The sequence below is a fragment of the Populus euphratica genome, unplaced genomic scaffold, assembly GCF_000495115.2.
Source record: "Populus euphratica unplaced genomic scaffold, PopEup_1.0 scaffold70.1, whole genome shotgun sequence".
NCBI lineage: Eukaryota > Viridiplantae > Streptophyta > Magnoliopsida > Malpighiales > Salicaceae > Populus > Populus euphratica.
In genome coordinates, this window is record NW_011499950.1 from 240,480 (window position 1) to 263,177 (window position 22,698).

Here is a 22,698-nt window from a genome sequence, read left to right on the forward strand (position 1 = left end):
TATATATATGTTAAATTTTTTCCAGCATGGTAAGACATTTTGGAGTGTATTATTTGTGGCAAAACGGGAGTTAAATAACTAGTGTGTATATGTATATTAAAATCTTTTCAGCGTGTTAATCTATTTTGGGCAATTTATTTAGGGCTGGATACTTTGAACCAAAGTTATAAAACCCCACATGTTTAAGGTAATTATGAATTGAATGGTTTAACTTAAGTTAATTTAAATTAATTAAAATAATATTCTTTTACATTTTTTTTTAAATTGAATTAGATTTTCACCAACTTTAATAACAGTGCTCGAAACTTGAGAAAGTGGCTCGAAAGGTTTGGTTGTGGGAATTGTTGGCTGCGGTACTTGGTGTTGTTTTGTTACATTTTTTTTTATGTATATGGAGAAAGAGGAGGGAGTAGAGATGATAATTTTAACGTGAATGATTTTAACTGGAATGATATATATATTACATAACAAGTAATAAATAAATTACAAATATTATCAAACTTATCTAATAAATATATAATTTTTTAATCTAATATAATATTTATGTAATCTGATATAATATTAAAAAAAAACATATTTACATGCCCTTGTCTCACTGTCATTCTTTTGTTATTAAATAACCAAACAAAGCCCGGTTTCTCTCCTATACACAACTCTCTGGGAATTAAATCTGCTTCAGAGGTGGTAATAGAGCTCATGTTTCTTCTCTTATTGCTGTGATAATAAACACATAGATGCCCTTCGTATATGCACAATGATTTTGCGTTTTCATTATAATTTATTGCTTTCCTGATTCTTCTGCAAGTTAACATCCACATGAACAAGGGGAAGATGGAGTCTCCTGTTGGAAAATATATAAACTTGCAATTTGACATGTCTAGCTTGCATCTAGTTAGTGTGATGAATACTTTATTTGTTCCGAGACAATAACCAAACGTTATTCTAATTCCGATCGATATCCGAAGACGGTGTATGAACGATGACAATGTAAAGATTCGAAGAGCTAGGGTGGTTCTTCCTCCATGTCCATTTCCAGTCTTCTAGTTGCAAGTTGCAATAAACAGAATGGATGATGGAGATATCGATTCTACTGTCTAATTTAGTGTATTCATTGGAAAAATTATCAAATAGAAAGTGGGAAATTCGTTGGGAACATAGCATGGTGTGTCATGTATCATGCTTTTCTTTCTTTTTCTGCCCCCACATAACTGTGCCCTCCCTCTTACGTGACAAAACAGATTTTCTTTGATGACAAGTTTAGCAGAGAAAAAAGAGAATTAACACCGAAATTACAGTAGAAGGGAGCCAAGAAAAATTATTAAGATGCATTGTCGCCTTTTTTTTTAATCTGGAAGGACATCAACGCATATATGTCAGGGACAAAACTTAGAATCTTTTCGAGGATAGCCATGATTATGCACAGAGATGCACGTACAAGCTACTATATGTGATACCAATGTCAAGGCCAGAAGTTAGAATCTTTTCGAGGTTAGCCATGGTTATGAACAGAGATGTACAAGCTACTGAGATTCGAACTCTTGATTTCATAAATCAACGCTCTAGGAGGTGCTCATTTACTGCTACACCAACCCCTTGTTAGCGTGTTAGGATTTATTTTCTGACAATTTTACCTCATTAGACCAGGATTTCCATATTTGGAAATCTCTATCGGAGACAAATATTTAGCTAACTTGCGACGAAGACCCTAGTTTTTTATGCAAAAAGCTGGTGGTTGTTAAGGTTTTTTATGCAATGAAAAAGGCAAAAGGTTCCCGTATAGTGGAGGTTACCAAGTTGGGGAACTCAGTAAGATGTTTTGCATTGAGAGTGCTGGCTGGCAAAAATTTATGGTAAACACTAGAGGGTAGCTCCTTACTCCAACAGGAAACTGGCTGCTTCTGTTTCCCTAGTTAAAATCTAATGACTATTTCCCTATTCTGTGATAAAACCCTCTTTTAAAACCTGAATAACCTCGTGAAGACTGTCGTCCAGTCTGCTATGTATTATTAATTCAGACAGAAGGGTTACTTTCAGGCTGACAAGAATTCACTACCCTTCTCCATTGTAATCACATATTGTGAACCTCTTCTCTTTAGCTTATTTCTTTCAGTTTCTTTCTTCTTTGCCATTGGTTGTAAGGTTTGTTCTCTAACATGTGTTGAAGTCATTAAACTAGTTTGTCCATGGTTTGTGGGCAAAGTCTTTCTTTTAATTTGAATATTTCATGTCTTTGTTTTAGGCTTGCAATGAGCTTGGTTGTTGTTGAAGGTTTTTGTGCTTGCTTCGCTTGGTTTCTGTTATTTAACTAATTTCTTGAAATCAGTATTTTTCATAAGAATCTTGAAAGCACACTTTGAGGTTTTGCTTTCAGCCTTTTCCTTCTTTTTAATCGCTTGTTCTTCACAAACTAGTTTGGAATTGCGGATACTGTTGAGCTGTTAATGTAGACGAACCTGGTTCATTTCTTTTCTCCTCATTGTAATCTACTCTTCTTTTAGCTAATTTTTGGTTAACAATCTTTTGATTGCATTGAAAGGAAGAATGATACTCGTCATTTTAGAGGCTTGTAAGATAGAGGCCTGTAAAATAGAGGTCACCTTCTCATAAACAAGTTCTTTTCATACCCAAACTAAGTCTACAGGTTGACACTCAGAATTTATTAAAATAAAATTTTCTCTACAATTTAACTATAATATTAGAGTTTGCGAAACCTTAAATTTTCAATAGAACTCAATAAATTGGGAACTCATTGACTTCCCTTTCTAGAAACACCATTAAACCACAAATAGCTTGGCGTTTAACATAGCATGTGCTATAGCAGTATAAGGTGTTTAACATTCTGTGTTGCTGCTCAATTTTTGTTTAGGACTGTGAGATTTAAACTCTCAAGCTGTTTGATCTAGGAAAATGGACGTTGATGGGAGGGATGATCTTCAAGCACCTTTGCTTCAGCCTTCAGGGAGTTTTTTAATAGATATTCCCGAGGAGAAAACTCAGACAATCACATTCAAAATTGGGGGTATTAACTATGCATCTTGTCAAACATCCATAGAATCTGCACTCTTAAAGGTCAATGGAATCGAGAGTGTTTCAGTGTCATCGTATCAAGGCCAGGCTGCCGTCAAATATGTACCTGAATTCACCAGTGTAAATCAGCTCTATGTAGTATATATCGTGCATAAGTATGCGAGACTGATTTTACTACTAAATCTGCTTGAGTTTGCTATTTTTCACCATTAACAATATGGTCTTATTTTAGGCAATAAAAATTAAGGAATCGTTGAGGCGGAAGGTTTTTCAGTTAGTGAATTTCCAGAGCAAGATATTGCAGTATGCAGGCTTAGAATCAAAGGAATGACTTGCACTAGCTGCTCTAATTCCATTGAATGTGCCCTTAAAATGGTTGATGGTGTGAAGAAAGGAGTTGCTGGTCTAGATCTTAAAGAAGCTAGGGTCCACTATGATCCTAACCTTACTGATATTGATCGCATCATCGAAGCAGTGGAAGATGCTGGCTTTGAAGCTGAACTTTCAGGCACTGCAGTTGATGTTAACAAAAGTTGTCTAAAACTTGAAGGAGTGAGCTCTGTGGAAGATGCGACCATCATCCAATTTACCCTAGAGTCCCTTGAAGGTGTAAATCATGTTGCAATGGACTTGACAGAAAACAGAATTACGGTAACATATGAACCAGACATCACTGGCCCAAGATCTCTCACACACAGCATCCAGAATGCTGGAAAAGGTACTAAAGTGTACACTGCCAGCTTGCATGTCACTCCAAGTGGAAGAGACGTGGGGTGGCAGCAAGAAATTCGAACTTTCAGAAATCAGTTCTGCCTTAGCTGCCTGTTTACACTTCCACTATGTATACTCTCGATGGTGCTTCCCATGCTTCCTCCTTGTAAGAACTGGTTAGACTACAAGATCTACAAGATGCTCACCATTGGTATGCTTCTGAGATAGATCCTTTGTACACCAGTGCAGCTTGTTTTTGGCCAAAGGTAAATACATTAGCTCTGTTTTTCCTTTCCTAAATTTACTATTCTTGGAACTGATAGGGTTATGTTTTCTTCTTTTGATTACTTTGACAGATTTTATGTGGGAGCATTTCAAGTGAGATATTGTAGAAGAACTATCTCAATCTAATAGCTTAAGTGGTTAGGTCATCCAAAGATATGATTTATATTATTCTCTACTCATTTGCACTGCCACTTTCAGAAATAAAATTGTTACAAACTAAGAACATTAAAATTTTACCTCTCTTTCTAATGTCTTCAACAGGTTATCGGCGGGACTTTGAATGAGAAAGGATGTTTACTAGCCAAGGCAAATCATGTTGGATCAGACACTACACTTTCCCAAATTGTTCGAATTGTAGAAACAACTCAGCTTGCCAGAGCACCTGCTCAGAAACTTGCTGACCAGATCTCAAAATTTCTCGTTCTTATAGCGAGTGTACTTGTGTCCATTGAATATTTACTCTACACTTGTCTTTGATTTCCAGCAATTAATGGTTACTTACAGGATACCATTGTTTTCCTTCCATCCACAATCATGTTGTTGCTGCATTTATAACATGGTTGGGACGGTTTGTCCTTGAAATTTCGGAATTTTTTCTGAAACATAGGATACCGGAAGCCATGGATGAATTTGAATTTGCATTGCAGTTTGGTATTTCAGTGCTGGTGGTTGCTTTCCCATGTGCTTTAGGCCTAGCAACTCCTACAGCAATAATATTGGCGACAGGAAATGCACTTGAAAAGGCACACAAGGTATGGCCATCATTTCTGGGAAAAGCAGTAGCCAGTTTCTATCCAACAAGACAAGAAAAACAAAAAATGAAACCTAATAAAAAAGGTAGGAATCAATTCATGTCTGAAGTTTCTCGGTTGAAAAGAATCCATTATTAAATCTTAATGTCTCTTTTGACAACCAAAAATTTAATTTTTTCTGCAGGTGACAGCTGTTGTGTTAGACAAGACTGGGGCACTGACAATTGGGAAACCTGCTGTAGTTAGTGACGTGCTGTTTTCAACTGTTTCATTAGAGGACTTCTGTGATGCAGTCATTTCTGTACAGGTGAGTGCCTATGTTCTCCATGCCATTTTTCATAGAAGAAGTTAAGGATTTTGATGCAATATGAAAGAGGTTTTGATGCCAGTACACAGGGACTTTGCAAAAGTTACGAAAATTTTACAAGTAAAATTGACTCACACATCTCGAATTATTTTGTAACATGATGAAAGTGGAAGTTGACTTCTATCCCTTGATTACTCAGGCAAATAGTGAACATCCATTAGAAAAGGTTGTGGTGGAGCATGCCAAGTGGCTGTGGCAGAAGCATGGTTCATCAAGAGAACAGGTCACAGAGGTTAGGGACTTTGAGGTGCATCGTGGAACTGTTGAAGTAAACTCAATCTAGAAGGTCAAGAAAGACAGCCACCAGCTGTCACCGCCCAGCCACCGGCCGCCAGCCGCTTTCACACCGTCGGCCAAAAACCGCCTTCACACTTGAAGGTTGAATTTTCTTGTTTTGATTTCGTGTATAAATAGATAACTAAGCTTATGCAATTATGTGTGGAGAGATTGAGAGAAACACTAGAGAGAAAGAGAGAAAGAGAGAGGGGTTGTTGTAAGCTTTTGTTTATGTTATTGTAAGCTTTGTTCTTGAAATAAAAGAATGTGTTTTATTTTCTCCGAGTGTTTCAAAGCCATCACAAGTGGTTTCTCCCACCAACAATTGGTATCAGAGCCCCGTTCGTCAGAAAACAGAGGTATTTTTTGGGAAATATCCGAATTTTCAAAGTTGTCAAAAACAAGTTTTGATCATTCCAAAGTATAGAGCTCATCAATACGAACTCAACGGTGCAAAAATCAGATCAATCGGAGCACGGGGTGGACCACACTCTCCGTCTGAAATTTCAGCACTGTAGCCCACGCGCCCCGAGGAAGAAGACGAGTGAGCCAAACACGCGCCATATTGGAGCCGAGCCACAAGCCATATTTTGAAGCCGAGCCGAGCTCCAAACCATATTCCGAAGCTGAGCCAAGCTCCAAGCCATATTCTAAAGTCAAAGTCAAAAAGAATATTCCTTGGAATATTCCCGATTCAACCCAGCAAACCACCCGAATTGGTTTTTGGACCGGTTCACCTTATTTTTGACCCATTTTCTACAAATGCAGACCGGTTCCCTACTATTTGGACCATTCCGGATCCATCTATGGTGTCGGTTTTTCCAAATTCAACTCCCAAAAAGGTGATATAGTCATTTAAAGAGCAAAATGACTATAGAAAATGCACAAACACTCATCCCGAAGCTAACCAAAGACAACTATGATAGTTGGTGCATCAGATTGAAGGCATTCCTTGGTTCACAAGAGTGTATAGACATTGTGCAATATGGCTATGAGGAACCGAAGGCCAAAGAATCAGAAGATGCTCTACCAGAGGTACAGAAGCAAGTCCTCAAAGCCAATAGAAAAAAAGACAACAAAGCAAAGACCATCATTTATCAAGGTCTTGATGAAGCGACATTTGAAATCATTGCTTCCGCAGAAACATCAAAAGAAATATAGGAGGCTCTCCAACAAAAATACAAAGGTGCTGACAGAATAAAGAAGATTCGTCTCCAATCTTTGCGAGGTGAATTTGAATTATTACAAATGAAGTCCTTAGAATCCATTTCTGATTATCACACAAGAATTATGGTGATAGTCAATCAGATGAGAAGAAACGGAGAAGCCCTTTCAGATACTCGAATTACTGAGAAAATTTTGAGATCCCTAGATCCAAAATTTGATTTTGTTGTTGTCACTATTGAAGAGTCCAAAGAGGTGGACAAGTTAACAGTGGATGAACTTATGAGTTCTTTACAAGCTCATGAGCAGAAGATTGTAAAAAGAAATGGAGATAAGGCAATTGAGCATGCCTTACAAGCAAAGTTGTCTCTCAAAGACAGGTATGAGCAAGGGGAGACTTCAATAAGTGGATACACCACTCGAGGAAGAAGTCAACAAACACGAGGAGGATTTCAACGATTTCAAGGCAGAGGTTCTTGGAATACAGGTTTTAGAGGAAGAGGTGGTAGAAACACCACCAGAGGAGGTCGAGGACAACAAGCATTCACTCCTAGAGGAAGAGGAGGCGGTTACAATAACCGTGACAAGAGGAATATTCAGTGTTATAATTACAATCAATTTGGCCACTATAGCACTGAATGTCAAAAGAAAGCTCCACTGGAGATACGTGAATGAGTCAACTATACAGAAGAGGATGTCAACAGTAGAGGAGCAGATGCATTATTTGTCCAACAAAGACTTGACAAGAATCAAGAGAATATTTGGTATCTTGATTCTGGAGCCAGCAATCACATGTGTGGCCAACGAGATTTATTTGGTGATCTAGATGAGACCATACAAGGTTTTGTCACCTTTGGAGATACGTCAAAAGTTTCATTCAAAGGTAAAGGCAACATCCCAATCAAGTTGAAGAATGGCGATCATAGTTACATCGCCGATATCTACTATGTCCCAGCCATAAAGCAGAACTTGGTGAGCATAGGTCAACTTTTGGAGAGAGGCTATACACTTTATATGAAGAATTGTCATCTGACAATTACAGACTACAATGGAAGATTAATTGCCTATGTGAAAATGTCCAAGAATAGAATGTTTCCTTTAAACATCCAATATGATGCAGCAAAGTGTTTGAGTGCCATCACCAACAGTGAAGAATGGATTTGGCATCTGAGGCTTGGACATCTGAATTTCACAAGTCTGAAGATGCTAGCAAGCAAGAAGATGGTTAAAGGTATACCCCACATTGATTATCCAGAAGAAGTCTGTGAGAGTTGTGTCCTCAGCAAACATCACAGATCCAGTTTTGCCAAAGAAGTCAACTGGAAAGCAAACAAGCCACTAAAGTTAGTACACACAAATGTGTATGGTCCTATAAAGCCTATGTCGACTGGACAAAATAGGTACTTCCTCACTTTCATTGATGATTTTAGCAGAAAGACATGGGTATATTTTTTGAAGAGGAAGTCAAAAGTGTTCAGTTGTTTTAAAGATTTTAAAGCAATTGTTGAGAAGCAAAGTGGCTATAAGATCAGAACCGTGAGATCTGATCAAGGTGGAGAATATACAGCAAATGACTTTGAAGCCTTTTGTACACAACAAGGCATCAGACATCAGACAACACCAGCTTATACACCACAGCTGAATGGTGTAGCTGAAAGGAAGAATCGAACAATTCTTGATATGGCAAGAAGTCTACTCAAAGCAAAGAAGCTGCCCAAGCAATACTGGGCTGAAGCTGTATCATGTGTAGTATATTTGCTAAACCGCTGCCCAACTAGAAGTTTGCAAGCTGTCACTCCACAAGAAGCATGGAGTGGTCACAAACCACTTTTACTCATCTTCGAGTCTTTGGTTGTGTGGCATATACAAAGATCCCAGATGCAAGAAGGACCAAACTCGATGATAAAAGTGAGAAATGCATCTTTGTCGGATATGGTGAGAGAAGAATGGGATACAAGCTGTATAATCTCATCACCAAGAAGGTAATTATGAGCAGAGATGTTATCTTTGAAGAAGATAAAACTTGGCAATGGAATGATGACCAAGAAGCAGTTAAATGGATCAGCACTGATTTGATCCTTGAAGATGAAGAAGTACCAACAGTACTTGCAAAAGGTCCAATAGTACCAGAAGATGAGCCACAAAGTCCGGTACACAGATTTCCTGTATTTAACAGGAGAAACACGCCAGAATCATCATCAATACCATCATCATCAGCATCCTCATCAGAAGGACCAAGAAGGATGAGAAATCTAGAAGAGCTGTATGACGCCACTCAAGTAATGGAAGATACAACTCTATTTTGTTTCTTTGTAGATAGTGACCCACTTAGCTTCAATGAAGCTATCATAGAAGAGAAGTGGATAAAAGCAATGGATGAAGAAATACATGCCATTGAGAAGAATGATACCTGGAAGCTGACTTATCTACCAGAAAACGAGAAAACAATAGGTGTCAAATGAGTCTATAAGACAAAGAAGAATGCAAAAGGAGAAGTGCAAAGATTCAAAGCAAGATTAGTGGCGAAAGGCTACAAACAGAGAGAAGGCATTGACTATGGAGAAGTGTTTGCTCTAGTAGCCCGGCTAGAGACAATCAGATTGATGATCTCACTAGCAGCACAACATAGATGGAAGATCTATCAACTTGATGTGAAGTCAGCATTTCTGAATGACTTCCTAGAAGAAGAGATCTATGTTGAACAACCACTTGGATACATTGATGCTGAAAATGAAGGCAAAGTATACAAGTTGAAGAAAGCCCTCTACGGTTTGAAGCAAGCTCCGTGTGCTTGGAATACCAGAATTGACAGGTATTTTCAAGATAATGGATTTGAAAAATGTCCATATGAACACGCAATTTATGTGAAGAAAGAAGCAGATGGCAGCATATTATTTGTGTGCCTATATGTTGATGACTTGATATTCACTGGCAACAATCCTACCATGTTCGAAGACTTCAAGAAAAGCATGGTACAAGAGTTTGAGATGACAGACATTGGTCTGATGACACATTTTCTTGGCTTAGAAGTGGTGCAGAAAGAAGAAGGGATTTTTGTATCCCAAAGCAGTTATGCCAAAGATATTCTTGAAAGGTTCAAGATGGAAAGCTGCAATCCGGTATCAACTCCAGTTGAGAATGGAGTGGAATTGAGGAAAAGTAAAGTTGAAAATGTTGATCCAACTTACTTCAAAAGCTTAGTAGGAAGCTTAAGGTACTTGACATGTACCAGACCAGATATACTCTACGGAGTCGGATTGATCAGCAGATATATGGAGAAGCCAGACCAGTCTCATTTGAATGCAGCCAAGAGAATTCTTCGCTACATCAAAGGCACAATAAATGAAGGTATGTTTTATACCTCAAGTATAAATTTCAATCTTACTAGCTACTCGGATAGTGATTGGGGTAGAGATCTGGATGAAAGAAAAAGTACAACAGGGTTTGTATTTTTCGTGGGAGATACATCTTTCACATGGTCATCCAAGAAGCAATCAATTGTCACGTTATCAAGCTGTGAAGCTGAGTATGTTGCTGCCAACTCAGTTGTATGCCATTTAATATGGTTAAGGAATTTGCTGAAGTTTTTGGGATTTCCTCAAGAAAATCCTACAGAGATTTATATCGAAAATCGATCAGCGATTGCATTGACAAAAAATCCAGTGTATCATGAAAGAAGTAAACATATTGATACACGTCATCACTTTATTCGAGAGCATGTAAAGAACAAAGAAATCGAGCTGATATCCTGTAAGACAGATGATCAAGTTGCAGATATCTTTACCAAGCCATTGAAAAGAGAAGTATTTATCAATTTGAAATTCATGCTTGGAATGACATCCCTCGATTGAGTTTAAGGGGGAGATTTGTTGAAGTAAACTCAATCCAGAAGGTCAAGGAAGGCAGCCACTAGCTGTCACCGCCCAGCCACCAACCGACCAGCCACCGGCCGCCAGCCGCTTTCATACCGTCGGCCAAAAACCGCCTTCACACTTGAAGGTTGAATTTTCTTGTTTTGAGTTCGTGTATATATAGATAGCTAAGCTTATGCAGTTATGTGTGGAGAGATTGAGAGAAACACTAGAGAGAAAGAGAGAAAAAGAGAGGGGTTGTTGTAAGCTTTTGTTTATATTATTGTAAGCTTTGTTCTTGAAATAAAAGAGTGTGTTTTATTTTCTCCGAGTGTTTCAAAGCCACCACAAGTGGTTTCTCCCACCAACAGGAACTGGGGTAAGTGGAAAAGTTGGTGACAGAGGGTTTTGGTTAGGAACAAGAAGCTCATGAATGCTTTCAATGTATCTGTTGGTTATGAAGTTGAGAGCTATATCTCTGAAAATTAGCATTGGCTAGAACATTTATACTAGTCGCCATTGATGGGAAGGTTGCTGGAGCTTTCTCTGCGGCTGGTGTGATGAGACCAGAAGCTCAGCTTGCTGTGTCTTTTCTCCGCTCACTGGGCATCTCAAGCATCATGACCAAAGGTGACAACTGGGCTGCAGCCACAGCCATTGAAAAGGAGGTTGGAATTGAGGATGTGTATGCCGAAATAGATCCCCTCGGAAAAGCTGCCAAGATCAAAGAGTTACAGGTGAATTTATTTTGAAACAAACACTCACTGTAGACAATCTAATGCTCATGAATTTTGAAGCTCCGAGTCATTCTATCTTCAGTATCCATTTAGTAGTAAGATGATAGTTTGGCCTGGAAAAGGGAATGAGGCACAAACTAATCTGAGGAGACCTCGAAAGAGCTTTGTCGATTACATGTTTACCTAAGTAGAGTTCTCATAAAATCACAAATTTCACATCAATTATCCTGTCACCCAAATGCAAATGTTGTATGAAGAAATTAAATTCTGACTTGAATTTTCTGATCGAAACTGTAAGCAGATGGAAGGGATGAACGTTGCAATGGTCGGAGACGGAATAAATGACTCACCAGCCCTGGTTGCATCTGATGTTGGGATGGCATTTGGTGCTAGGACAGATGTGGTCATAGAAGCAGCTGATATAGCTCTTATCAGAAGCAACTGGGAAGATGTAGTTGCAGCTATTGATCTATCCCAAAGACCATCTCCCAAATGAGGATTAACTATTTCTGGGCACTTGGCTAAAACATGATTAGCTTGCCTATTGCTGCTGGCATTCTGTACCCTTTCACTGGAATTCGGTTACCTCCTTGACTTGCTGGTGCTTGCATGGCTGCTTCATCTCTTAGTGCGGTTTGTTCCTCTCTTTTGTAGCAGTCTTACGTGGAGCCTATTCATATAGAGCACTGTAAAAGCACTAGCTAGAAGGCCACCTAGGAGCTTCAAATGTATAAAAAATGGTGACAGGCTAGCTTAGAGCTGGACTCCTGACATCTGTCGTTAATTACTACTTTCTTCAGCTGATACACTGTAATTTACTTCATATAAAACAAAGTGAATACCTTTTTGCATTTTATTTTTGCGTTTCAAGATTGACACAAGTCTTTTCTCTTTGTAGCTCTAGACTAATGCACCGTTTGGCGACGCAATGCACCACAACAAAAGAATCATTTTTGATGTTTTAGCTAGCGTAATGCAGTGCACCGCGTTGCCAAACTGGCACTAACACAACAGGGTTCAAGCGTTGGTTGCAGAAAAGGCATGACAAAAGTTTAGAGTTAAGGAGGCTTGATTAGATTATGTCCTCTTCAATCATTACTTAAGTTGTTGAAGAACACCAAGTTAATAATGCCTCATTCTTCAATCAATTTTCCAAATGAAAACAGACTGAAATGAGAAGATTGAAAAGCTTTTCAAACTCGAAAGGGGTGATTGAGACAAGAACAAGTTTTAGAGCTAATTTAAGAAGAATTTAAATTCAGGGGGCAAATTGAAATTTACCCTTATACAAAACGTTTGATTATCAGTAAATTAGTATCATCCCTTGCCTGTGGCGAACACCCTTTTCACCGAAAACATCTCAACACGTGGCATATCTAATCATATTTTTTCTCAAAACCTTTTCTTTTCAAAGCTCTCTCCCCTTTCCACAGTGACAAGCTCCATGTGGATTAGAATATCGTGGTTAATTTTTAAAGTATTTTTATTTAAAAATAATAATAATAATTTTTATTTTTTAAAATTAATATATTAAAATAATTTTAAAACATTAAAAATATATTAATTTAAAAATAAAAATTTAAAATTTTTTCATAAACACTTATAAAATGCACTCCCACACACCCTCTACAAAAGTTAGCTTGCGAAAAGAACAACCTCTTGTTTGTTTCATTTGTGCTGTGTTTTTTGTTTTAGTTCATCAAAAAATGATCCACTTTTTATCAATTTATTAAGGAAAATTTTCAACCTTTATTTATTGGAATAAAAAAGATTGGATCTTGTTGCGTTGTTTAGTTGATTTTGATTAAAACGTTTCTCTTTTCTTTTTTTTTGTATATTTGCAGATTTAGAAATTATGGGTTTTTGATAAATATTGGAGATTAAGCCTGTAGGGTGATTTTGGATGATTGGTGATTAATCTAATGTGGTTAGGATGGTGGTGAACCTTCTTTTTTTGGCTGGTGAGAAAATGTAGGAAAATGGAAGAAAATGGGATATTTCGGGGTTTTGTTTTCTTTGGCTGTTAAGTTTTTGATAATGGAAACTTGGTTTAGATGATCCAAGTGGTTATTAGTGGAATGAATGATTTCTTAAGCATTGAAATGTATGGAATTTGAGATTGTGGTTCATTTTCTGTTACTTAATTTGCTGAGCCGTTGAAGAGAACATCAGGATTTTGGAATTCAGGAGTAAGTGTGTTGACATGGATAATTCGGGTTTGAGGGGTCTTTTTTTCTCTGATTCAAGTGGTGGTTTGTTAGACCTCGAGTCACCGATTCATAAACACTAACAATCTCAGTTAGGTCATCCCTCACTAGCGCACCAACATCAGATGAAGGTAATGGGTTGTTTTGATAATGATCACCAACCAAGTGGGCTAATGGAAATGAAAGGTTCAACATCAAAAGGATATTTGGTGAATTTTGGTAAAGGAAGAGCTGCTAGTCCGTTTAACAGTGCACATAGTGGCGATGGGAGTGAAGATGATGACCAGAGTTTTATGGAAGATGGGAATGGTGAGAACTCTACTGGCGCTAAGGGCAAACAAGGCTTTCCATGGCAGCGAATGAAATGGACAGATAATGTTGTTAGGCTTCTTATTTCAGTGGTTGCTTGTGTGGGTGATGACGATACATTTGATGGTATGGGGGGGCTTAAGAGAAAATCCGGGCTTTTGCAGAAGAAAGGTGAGTGGAAAACAGTGTCAAAGCTAATGATTGGCAAGGGGTGTCATGTTTCGCCACAACAGTTGTAGAGTTGTGGAGAACCCCGCTTTTATGGACTCAATGCCTCATCTTTCAGCTAAGGCGAAGGATGATGTCGGAAAGATATGGAGTTCGAAACATTTGTTTTATATGGAAATTTGTGCCTACCATAACGGGCAAAGAACACCCAATTGCCAGGATTTTGATCTACAAGGTTGTTCATTACCTCTTGAGAGGTGCTCAAAAGATATGAATGGGTCAGGGGAGGATGAAGTTGAGGGAAATGATGACAGTGATGATGATGAATCGAATAATGAAGCTGATAATAATGCTGATGAGACTTGGGAAAGTATGGGCCAGTTGTGTGAAAGGATTGTGAATGAAGAGCATTCCCACCTTTGTTCTCAATCAGGTTGGCAAAATAGCTTTGGTGTTGAAATGACAGCAATTTTTCAAGACACTAATGTATTGCCATGGGAGAGAAAGGAGTGGATTAAGAAGCAGAGGTTAAAACTCCTAGAGCAAAGGGTCAACATCAAGGCTCAAGCTTTTGAGCTTGAGAAACAACAGTTCAAGTGGTTGAGATACTGCAGCAAGAAAGATAAGGAGTTCGAGGTTGAGGCTGGAGAATGAGAGGATGGGACTGGAGAATAGGCAGAGTGCATTTCAAATGAGGCAGAAGCCACTGGAAATGGGTTTGAGGAGTTCAGAACCAGCATATGACCCTACTTCCCATGGTATTGACAGAGTGCAAGGAAGAGATCAAATTGATCTGGGCAGACATCATTAGCTTCCTTACAGAGGGATTGACAGTTCACTCCTTGTATCTTGTACGACTATCCCACAATATTTATAGCATCATGTAAATGAAATAACTAACATCATTTACCGCACATATTGTTTTAAATTAACCTTATGAGTGTTAGAGACTTTATTGTCTTTTGCTATAAAATGCAAAGCCTTTGTGCAACAGCTCTTTATTGCTCGTCTTCTCATCAGTGCATTCCCTTTACACGACAGAAGCTACAAGTCTGCTCCTCGAATGTGAACGGCGCCACCCCCCTCCACCATTTCATGCTCGTAGGTGATATTTTCTTGCTTTAAAACTTTGTTGAATATTTCTTTTGTGTCTACCAAATAAACATGCTTCAAGCATTTTCATTTACAGGCAATGGAACATCCATTTTCTTCTTTTCTTGTCCTATGTTCCACAGGTTTCGCACTGGCCATTTCAAATCATTGTTTGTGTGAGTTAGTATCCAGACTTCCCCTCTGGTGTTTTTGAGTTGAATGTTCTAACAATCAATAGACATGCTAATAGCCGCATTCACTATGTTGCTCCTATTGTGCTTTGTTATTGTTACTGCCCCCTGGCGCTAGAATAAGTCGTGATTCCACAACTTGATGTTTGTCTTTATATTATGTTGTTGCTTTACTGTTTTGTCATGCTTTAGATTTCCATGTGGAAGTTCACGTCCATTTGAATTCAACGGTTTAGATTTAATGAACATAATGATCATCACGAGAGAATCTCAATCCAGAGTAATGGCCAGGGATCATGAGAGGGTTACGCCCTTGTTTTATACAGTTCAAGGGCTCATTGGTCCTGTGACATGTTTTTTTTTTTTTTTGAAGTACAGGGAAAGGAAGTTGCCAAGGGATGCAGACTGCAAGGAGTTTGAACAGGTCCAAATTTTCTGGGAAAAAATATTCCGCTTGGATTTAGTGAGGCGCAAAGCAAGCCACGATCTCATACTAAATTCAGCGGATTGTATGCGAAGATGTTACCTCCTATATTAATAGCACTCCTCATATTGTTTTCATGGCCCCCAAAGACTTCTCAGAAAGCTCTCCCTAATATTCATCCTTGTTGAATGGTTGATTGCAGTCGGAACACGCAGTCTATGCAAAACTCATTGCGACATTTTTTTCTTCCGAAAATGAGGGGAGATAAAAGAAATAACTGTTAACCTTATTCTGAACCGTGTTGATATATACAAGGTTGGTGATGTTTCTCATGTTAGGGTACGAAGGAATCAAGACATGTTAGTTATCAATCTTCTTTGATTTCTAATTTAAACTATATTTAAACTCTACCTTAGTCAAATCAATAAATTTCCTAAAGCCTAAATAAATAAATAAATGTCAATACCATTTTCTTCATTTATCAACATGAGACCTTCCAAGATCATCTCCGTTTGCCCACTAAATATTCAAATACACTTGGCCTTCGAACAAGTCAGCACTCTTTTTTCTTTTTTTTTCAACCACTAGTTAAAGCATATTAAACATCCATAAAAGCATAGTAAACATCCATGATCCAGAAGGGTGAGGAAATTTATTTAGGAGGCTAAAATTTAAATTTAACTAGTCTTAGAGCTCAAACTATAAATTATTTAAGGGGAAGGCTGGGTTTTTTTTTTCTTACAGGAGTTGAGGCTTCTGCCAGCCCCTTATCTCTGCCCCTGATAATTCACACATAAAAACAACCGATTATCATTCATAATTTATATAAATTATTGTCATATTTGTATTCATATACTTTTAAAAAAATAATCATGTTTTTCATTTGTTTATTCATTTTTTCCTTATCTATCACAAAGAACAATTTCTTATTATTGAAGTGATTCTTTTTATATTTATTTGTTTTCAAAGAAATGTTTTGACACAAAGATTACATTGCTGACCCGGCAAGATCCTGAGTGAGACCCGAGCGGGTGTGATTAGTATGATTGCATGCACCCTCTCGTTCACCATTTCTTCTCTCCCTCCATCCATATATAATCTTTCATACTGCATCTCGTCTCCCACTTTGCCGTTCCATAAGACCCTGAAGAAGACTCCTTTCTCTCTTCACACCAACAAGAAGGCATTCACTTTCTCTCTTTCTTCCTCTAAAGTTACTTCCTTTCCTTTCATTTCACACGCCACATGAATCAGTTCATATGTAACTGTCATGTTTTTTTCCAGTCTAGTTCCTTGTCTTGGGTTCCTTGTATTTCGGACTTGTCTGTGTCTTGCCAGTCTTGCATTGACACCATCATGTTTATATAAACCCACTTCACTTCTTTCTTAGATCTCTCTCCCTCCCTCTTTCGGTGGGTTCTTGGCTTCTTTGTTAGATCTGTTACTTAGGGTTTTTTTTTCAAGGATTTTAAACCAACAGGTTACTTTCGATATCAATATCTTTCTTTTCTTCATTGGATCTCAAAGTTTTGTTTTTTCCTTTGAAATATATGGTTAGTTGAGTTTTTGTTATGATATGTGAAACGGGTTGTTGTTTTTTTGGTCTGTGATTATTGTTTTGTTTCATTTTGATCAGAATATTGCTATTTGTTCCGAAATATTTGTCCCGAATGATTTCCTGAATAATCCTAAGGTCTTGGTGGCAGTAGAGGTCCACCCCATCAATGCTTGAGATTATTAGTTTAATTTTCTATGGAAAATACTTTCAAAAATATTTAATTTTTTTAAATTAATATATTTTTGATATTTTTAAATCATTTTAATATATTAATATCAAAAATAATTTTTTAAAGATAAAAAATTATTGTAATATATTTAAGAATAAAAATTATTTTAAAAAATAATCGGATACCATACTTTTAAATTTTCTTAACACTCTCTTATTTTAATTTTAAAAAAATAACATTACTCTTTTGAATATGTTTGTTATTAGTGTGGATTAGAAAGATTTGGTATTTTCGGGATTTTGGAATAAGTGAAGAATGTTTGTGTCACTTGATTTGGAATCGACACTTTGATTGATTAGAATATGATACTATTGTTGATGTTGTTTTTTATTTTATTTTGATCTTAAAACATGATTTGACTACTGTGCAAGTGTCATGTCTTGAATCCTGCGTTAGAGTGATACATGCATTCGAAGCTATTGTGGGCACTTTACTTTGAAACTGTTTCGAAGAACAAATGTGGTTAATTAGTCGCGTTACTAATTCAATTTGGAACAGGGGTTAATTATTTGTGTGAGGAAATGGCTGATAGGGGCCAGCAACCGTCTGTCATGCAAAAGATGGCCGGCCAGGTCCATCTCAGTTCTAGCTTTCCCCAAGGTTTTCGGAGACCTGCTTTACACCGAAGGCAGTTTGCAAATGGAAACTATTCCAATGCGGGATTCCAGTATGCCATGACAAGGCCATGCCAGTCTAGCCTTGACATCTCATTGGTTGCATCATCTACTGCAACGGTATTTGTCCAAGCCCCGTCTGAGAAAGGCTTGGCTGGCTTTGCTGTTGATTTTCTTATGGGCGGTGTTTCTGCTGCCGTGTCAAAAACTGCTGCAGCTCCCATTGAGCGTGTGAAGCTCTTGATCCAAAACCAGGATGAAATGATCAAGGCTGGTCGACTCTCTGAACCATACAAGGGAATTGGAGAATGTTTCAGCCGAACAATAAAAGATGAGGGGACGATGTCTTTGTGGAGAGGGAACACTGCTAATGTCATCCGTTACTTCCCTACTCAGGTTTCTTTCATCCTGAATACTTTACTGACCTGTTTGGGTTTTATTTTTGTGCTTATCTAGTTATTCTATGAACTCTCCTCCAGGCCCTGAATTTTGCATTCAAAGATTACTTTAAGAGGCTTTTCAACTTCAAGAAGGACCGTGATGGCTATTGGAAGTGTTTCGCTGGAAACCTGGCATCTGGTGGTGCTGCTGGTGCCTCGTCACTACTCTTTGTTTATTCTTTGGATTATGCCCGAACACGTCTTGCAAATGATGCCAAGGCTGGAAAGAAGGGAGGGGAGAGGCAATTCAATGGTTTGGTTGATGTCTACAGGAAGACACTAAAATCAGATGGCGTTGCTGGGATTTATCGTGGATTTAACATTTCATGTGTTGGTATTATTGTGTACCGTGGTCTGTATTTTGGATTGTATGATTCTTTGAAGCCGGTCGTCCTGACTGGAAAGCTGCAGGTTCGTAGATTCTAACATAAATTATTTAACAGCTACAATTTCATTTGTTGAGGTGAAAATTCTCATGTTGTTTCGCTCATCCTATGATTACAGGATAGTTTCTTTGCTAGCTTTGCTGTTGGCTGGGTCATCACTAATGGTGCTAGTCTTGCATCCTATCCAATTGACACTGTCCGCAGAAGAATGATGATGACATCTGGTGAAGCTGTCAAGTACAAGAGCTCCCTCGATGCATTCTCCCAGATCCTTAAGAACGAGGGTGCTAAATCCCTGTTCAAGGGTGCTGGTGCAAACATCCTCCGTGCTGTTGCTGGTGCTGGTGTGCTTGCCGGATATGACAAGCTTCAGGTGATTGTCTTGGGAAAGAAGTACGGTTCCGGGGGGCCTAATTAAGTCTCATTCTTCTTCACCCCATACAATCATCAAAGATGGTGACGAAATTCTTGGAGTTCCATTCCAGAATTTATTCTGGATAATTCTTTAGACTCATTTGGATTAACTTTTTTCAGCTTCAGGATTTCCATTGCTGTAGTCTTGTCTTTTAGGAATTGTTGCGATTGCACTACATTGATTTTGAACACATCAAAACTATAAATTATCCTTCTCGTTTTATCATTCTGGGTTCTTTACGGTCCATTGCATAAGTTATACCTTTTCGCGATCGAATAATGCGATGGACCTCATTCAGGCTTCTATGTTTGTATGATGTTTTTCAACTCTGAAACACACCTGAGGAAGCAATGGGGTCTGAAAATGAAGACAAACAGATGATTTTTTCCTTTGAGGGAAAAGAGGTATGCTTTTCACCATGCTCTCAACAATTGGTATCTTGCATCTCCATTGCCCAGCTATAGAAGAATGTTAGATGGCGTAACTCCTCACGACTTCAGTTTAGTTCAAGCATCAGCTCCAACGTATTTGACAGTCACATGGTTCAATTAACTGGTAATGATTTACAAGCAAATCCAAAATCATGAAGCTGCGACATTCTCAAAAACCATGGACATTCTCTTAAAAACTTCGACGACAAAGAAAAGAGAGCGTGCACATATATAGTTGCAACTTGCAACAGTGGCCCCAAGCCCAAACACCAAAAGCCTACCTATGGCTCCTGTATTCTCAAGGGACTCCAAAATAAAAGTAGTTGTTCTAGGGAAATACAGTGTCTCCACACAATCCTTGCCTAAAATATGCTAGGCCCGTCTTCGCAAAAATTTCCTAAAAAAGAAGGAATGTTATTTGGATTTTTGTATTTAAGAGTCTTGAGGTTGTTTTTTAAAATATATTAAAATAATAAATTTTTATGTTTAAAAAATTATTTTTAATATCATTATATTAAAATGATTTAAAAATATAAAAAAAAATTAAAACAAAGAAAAAAATTATTTTTTTAAAACGCATTCAAAATCTATGATTAAATCCTTGGCCAAATATTACCTAAACTAGTTAGAACATGGGTATAAAACTTGGTTTTGCCAAAGTTTTAATAATAGATGGAATGATATGGTTTAATTTATGGGTTAGTGGGTTAACTCAACTTTATTAATTTAAAAATAAATATTTTATTTGAAATGATGATGATAATTTAGATAAAGAAAATAAAATAATGTTGTTTTTTTAAAATAATTAACCAAGTTTCAAATGCATTAATCAAACTTATTTATAGTCGATCTTGAGTTACTAGGTCAACTAATAACGCCCTTTTGAATGCATTAATATTAGGGTGTGTTTAGAAATATAATAGCGGTTATGGTTTAAAATATTTTTTTATTTAAAAATATATTAAAATAATATTTTTTAAAAATTAATTCTTAATATGAGTATATCAAAACTTTCTACGAATATAAAATCAAAACTATTTACAAATATAAAAAAAAAATTGATTTTTTTTATTTAAAAAAAAATATAATTTAAACCGCCTTTCAAACACACCCTTCAAATCCATTTGAAAACAAGGTAACACCGAGGTTATACCGAAAATGCAACCTCAAAACCAAACCAAACGAGGACCAGTAGGAAGTAATAACTAGTGAGCAATATTTGATTGTGATCGAATCACGCAGATTGATTAGTTTCATATACAAGAACAAATGTTAAGAGTACCGTTTGGTAATTTAGAGATTGAAATTTGCCTATCTGCTTGCTCACAACATGGAGCCCTCGACACTGGAACATGGATTCACAATTATTTCAAAAGACAGTCTCTATTTAGATGTTGCCCTAGGTACTGCATTAAGTGACATCTGCAAAATGTGGGAACATGACAGAGGCTCATCAGGCTTTTAATGAGATGCCAGGAAGAAACTCTTCGACTTGGACAGCTGTTATTGGAGGTTTAGCTCTTCCATATTTAACTTCTCTAGGATGATTGATATTGGATTGCTGCCACCTTTCTTGGGGTCCTATCAGCTTGTTGTCACGGAGGGTCGCAAGTTTTTTGACCAAATGAAATCCAGATTCAACCTGTCTCCACAGCATAAACACTTTTCTTGCATGGCGAACCTTCTTTGTAGGGCCAGTTTGTTGGAGGAGGCTAAAGAGATTATTAAAACAATGCCAATGGAGGCAGATGCTATGGTGTGGGGCATGTGTTCTTTGCCTGTGGAATTCAAGGAGATCTTCAGATAGGGGAAAGAGCAGCTTCAAAGCTTCTTGAGTTGGATCCCCGTGACAGTGCTATACATGTTTTGCTTGCAAATTTGTACAGAGAAGCTGGCATGTGGGAGGAGGCACGGAGTGGTCTGTCTGAGGGAGCCTAGAAGGACCAGAAACAAGAGCCCAGAAAGAAGATGAACTTAGTCCATAGTAGGGTAAAGAGTCAAGCCCACAAGACCTAAATTATTCTCAAAAGAAACTTTAAGAGATGAGTATTGCCAAGGGTCATCACATCTTACATTGTTAGAGACAAATCACATCCTCAATTTGAACATGTATATGAATGTTTAATACAATTATCCAGACAACTAGAGTTTTCTATGTTTGAATACCAATGAGAATGAGCATCCACAAATCATATTTTTATTATATCCTATTTATTAAGTAAATAATTTAGATATTCATACCATATTCAAGCAATTTTATATATTTATCTGTTATACAATTTGGATTTATTTCAAATTAGGTTTGACAATACATCTATTATTCATTCAAGGATAAAATAAATATCCAAAAAAACAACAACCTCATTTAGTCAGGTCGGTTTGTATTGTATTCATTGAGTTTGGATTAAATTACTATTTGGAGTTTCAAAAGTTTTGGATGACTCTTAGGATTTCAAGTTCAAACCCAGTTGGCATTTCTCTGTATCAGATGCATTCTTGCATGCGGGACTGAGACAACAACAGTCATGGATTGCTTAATGATGATCTTGCTCTGGGAGCAATACGGCTGTGCTGAACCCACCCGGGAGTGCTAAAAGGAAATTCCTTGAAAGAGCTATGGGTAGGGTGCAAAACATGATAAACAAGGCGGAAAAAAAAGAGAGGAGGGGAGGGGACGCAGCCCCACATCTTTGCAAGTAGGGATCCAATGCTGGGTCTTGAGATCAACAGCAGGGATAGCCTAAAACAGAATTTAACTTTTGACAAGTGTGGAGACAAAAAGGAATGAGGGAATATATATATACAATGATTCGTCCTTGCTTGCACGCTAGGTTTTGTTCATTCACATTCATGTTCTGTTTCTTTGTCACCTCTCTGTTTCTCCCACATGCCTGACAGCCTTTTAGGCTCTTTGGTCAGGCCACACTGATTGCTTGACCATATGGGCCATGGCAATGGCCATTGGTGTAGCCTCCAATCATCGTAAACTTGAACTACTGGCATGCACAACCATCTGTTTCTGTACTGCCTTGTAGCGATAGCTATAATAGCCAACCCAACCAGA

General features: G+C 37.7%; 2 protein-coding genes and 1 pseudogene across 3 annotated transcripts; all 3 read left to right on the forward strand.

Annotated features, from left to right (window-relative positions):
- The first annotated feature begins 2,907 nt into the window (after positions 1 to 2,907).
- Positions 2,908 to 12,021, forward strand: LOC105137930 (probable copper-transporting ATPase HMA5; annotated as a pseudogene).
- Positions 12,022 to 13,511: 1,490 nt separating this feature from the next.
- On the forward strand, positions 13,512 to 14,508 carry LOC105137931 (uncharacterized). The gene is made up of 2 exons (XM_011043882.1): positions 13,512 to 13,857; positions 13,973 to 14,508. The coding sequence occupies exons 1-2, from the start codon at positions 13,512 to 13,514 to the stop codon at positions 14,506 to 14,508; spliced, it is 882 nt and encodes a 293-aa protein (XP_011042184.1).
- A 2,069-nt stretch (positions 14,509 to 16,577) lies between these two features.
- LOC105137880 (ADP,ATP carrier protein 1, mitochondrial-like) lies at positions 16,578 to 19,428 on the forward strand. 2 transcript variants are annotated; one of them, XM_011043797.1, is made up of 4 exons: positions 16,578 to 16,745; positions 17,842 to 18,358; positions 18,442 to 18,813; positions 18,907 to 19,428. In XM_011043797.1, exons 2-4 carry the CDS (start codon positions 17,870 to 17,872, stop codon positions 19,204 to 19,206), a joined length of 1,161 nt encoding a protein of 386 aa, XP_011042099.1. In that variant the 5' UTR covers positions 16,578 to 16,745; positions 17,842 to 17,869; the 3' UTR covers positions 19,207 to 19,428. The 2 variants fall into 2 exon arrangements, with proteins under 2 accessions (XP_011042099.1, XP_011042100.1); XM_011043798.1 differs by having other exon boundaries at positions 16,578 to 16,744; positions 17,847 to 18,358.
- Positions 19,429 to 22,698: the final 3,270 nt, after the last annotated feature.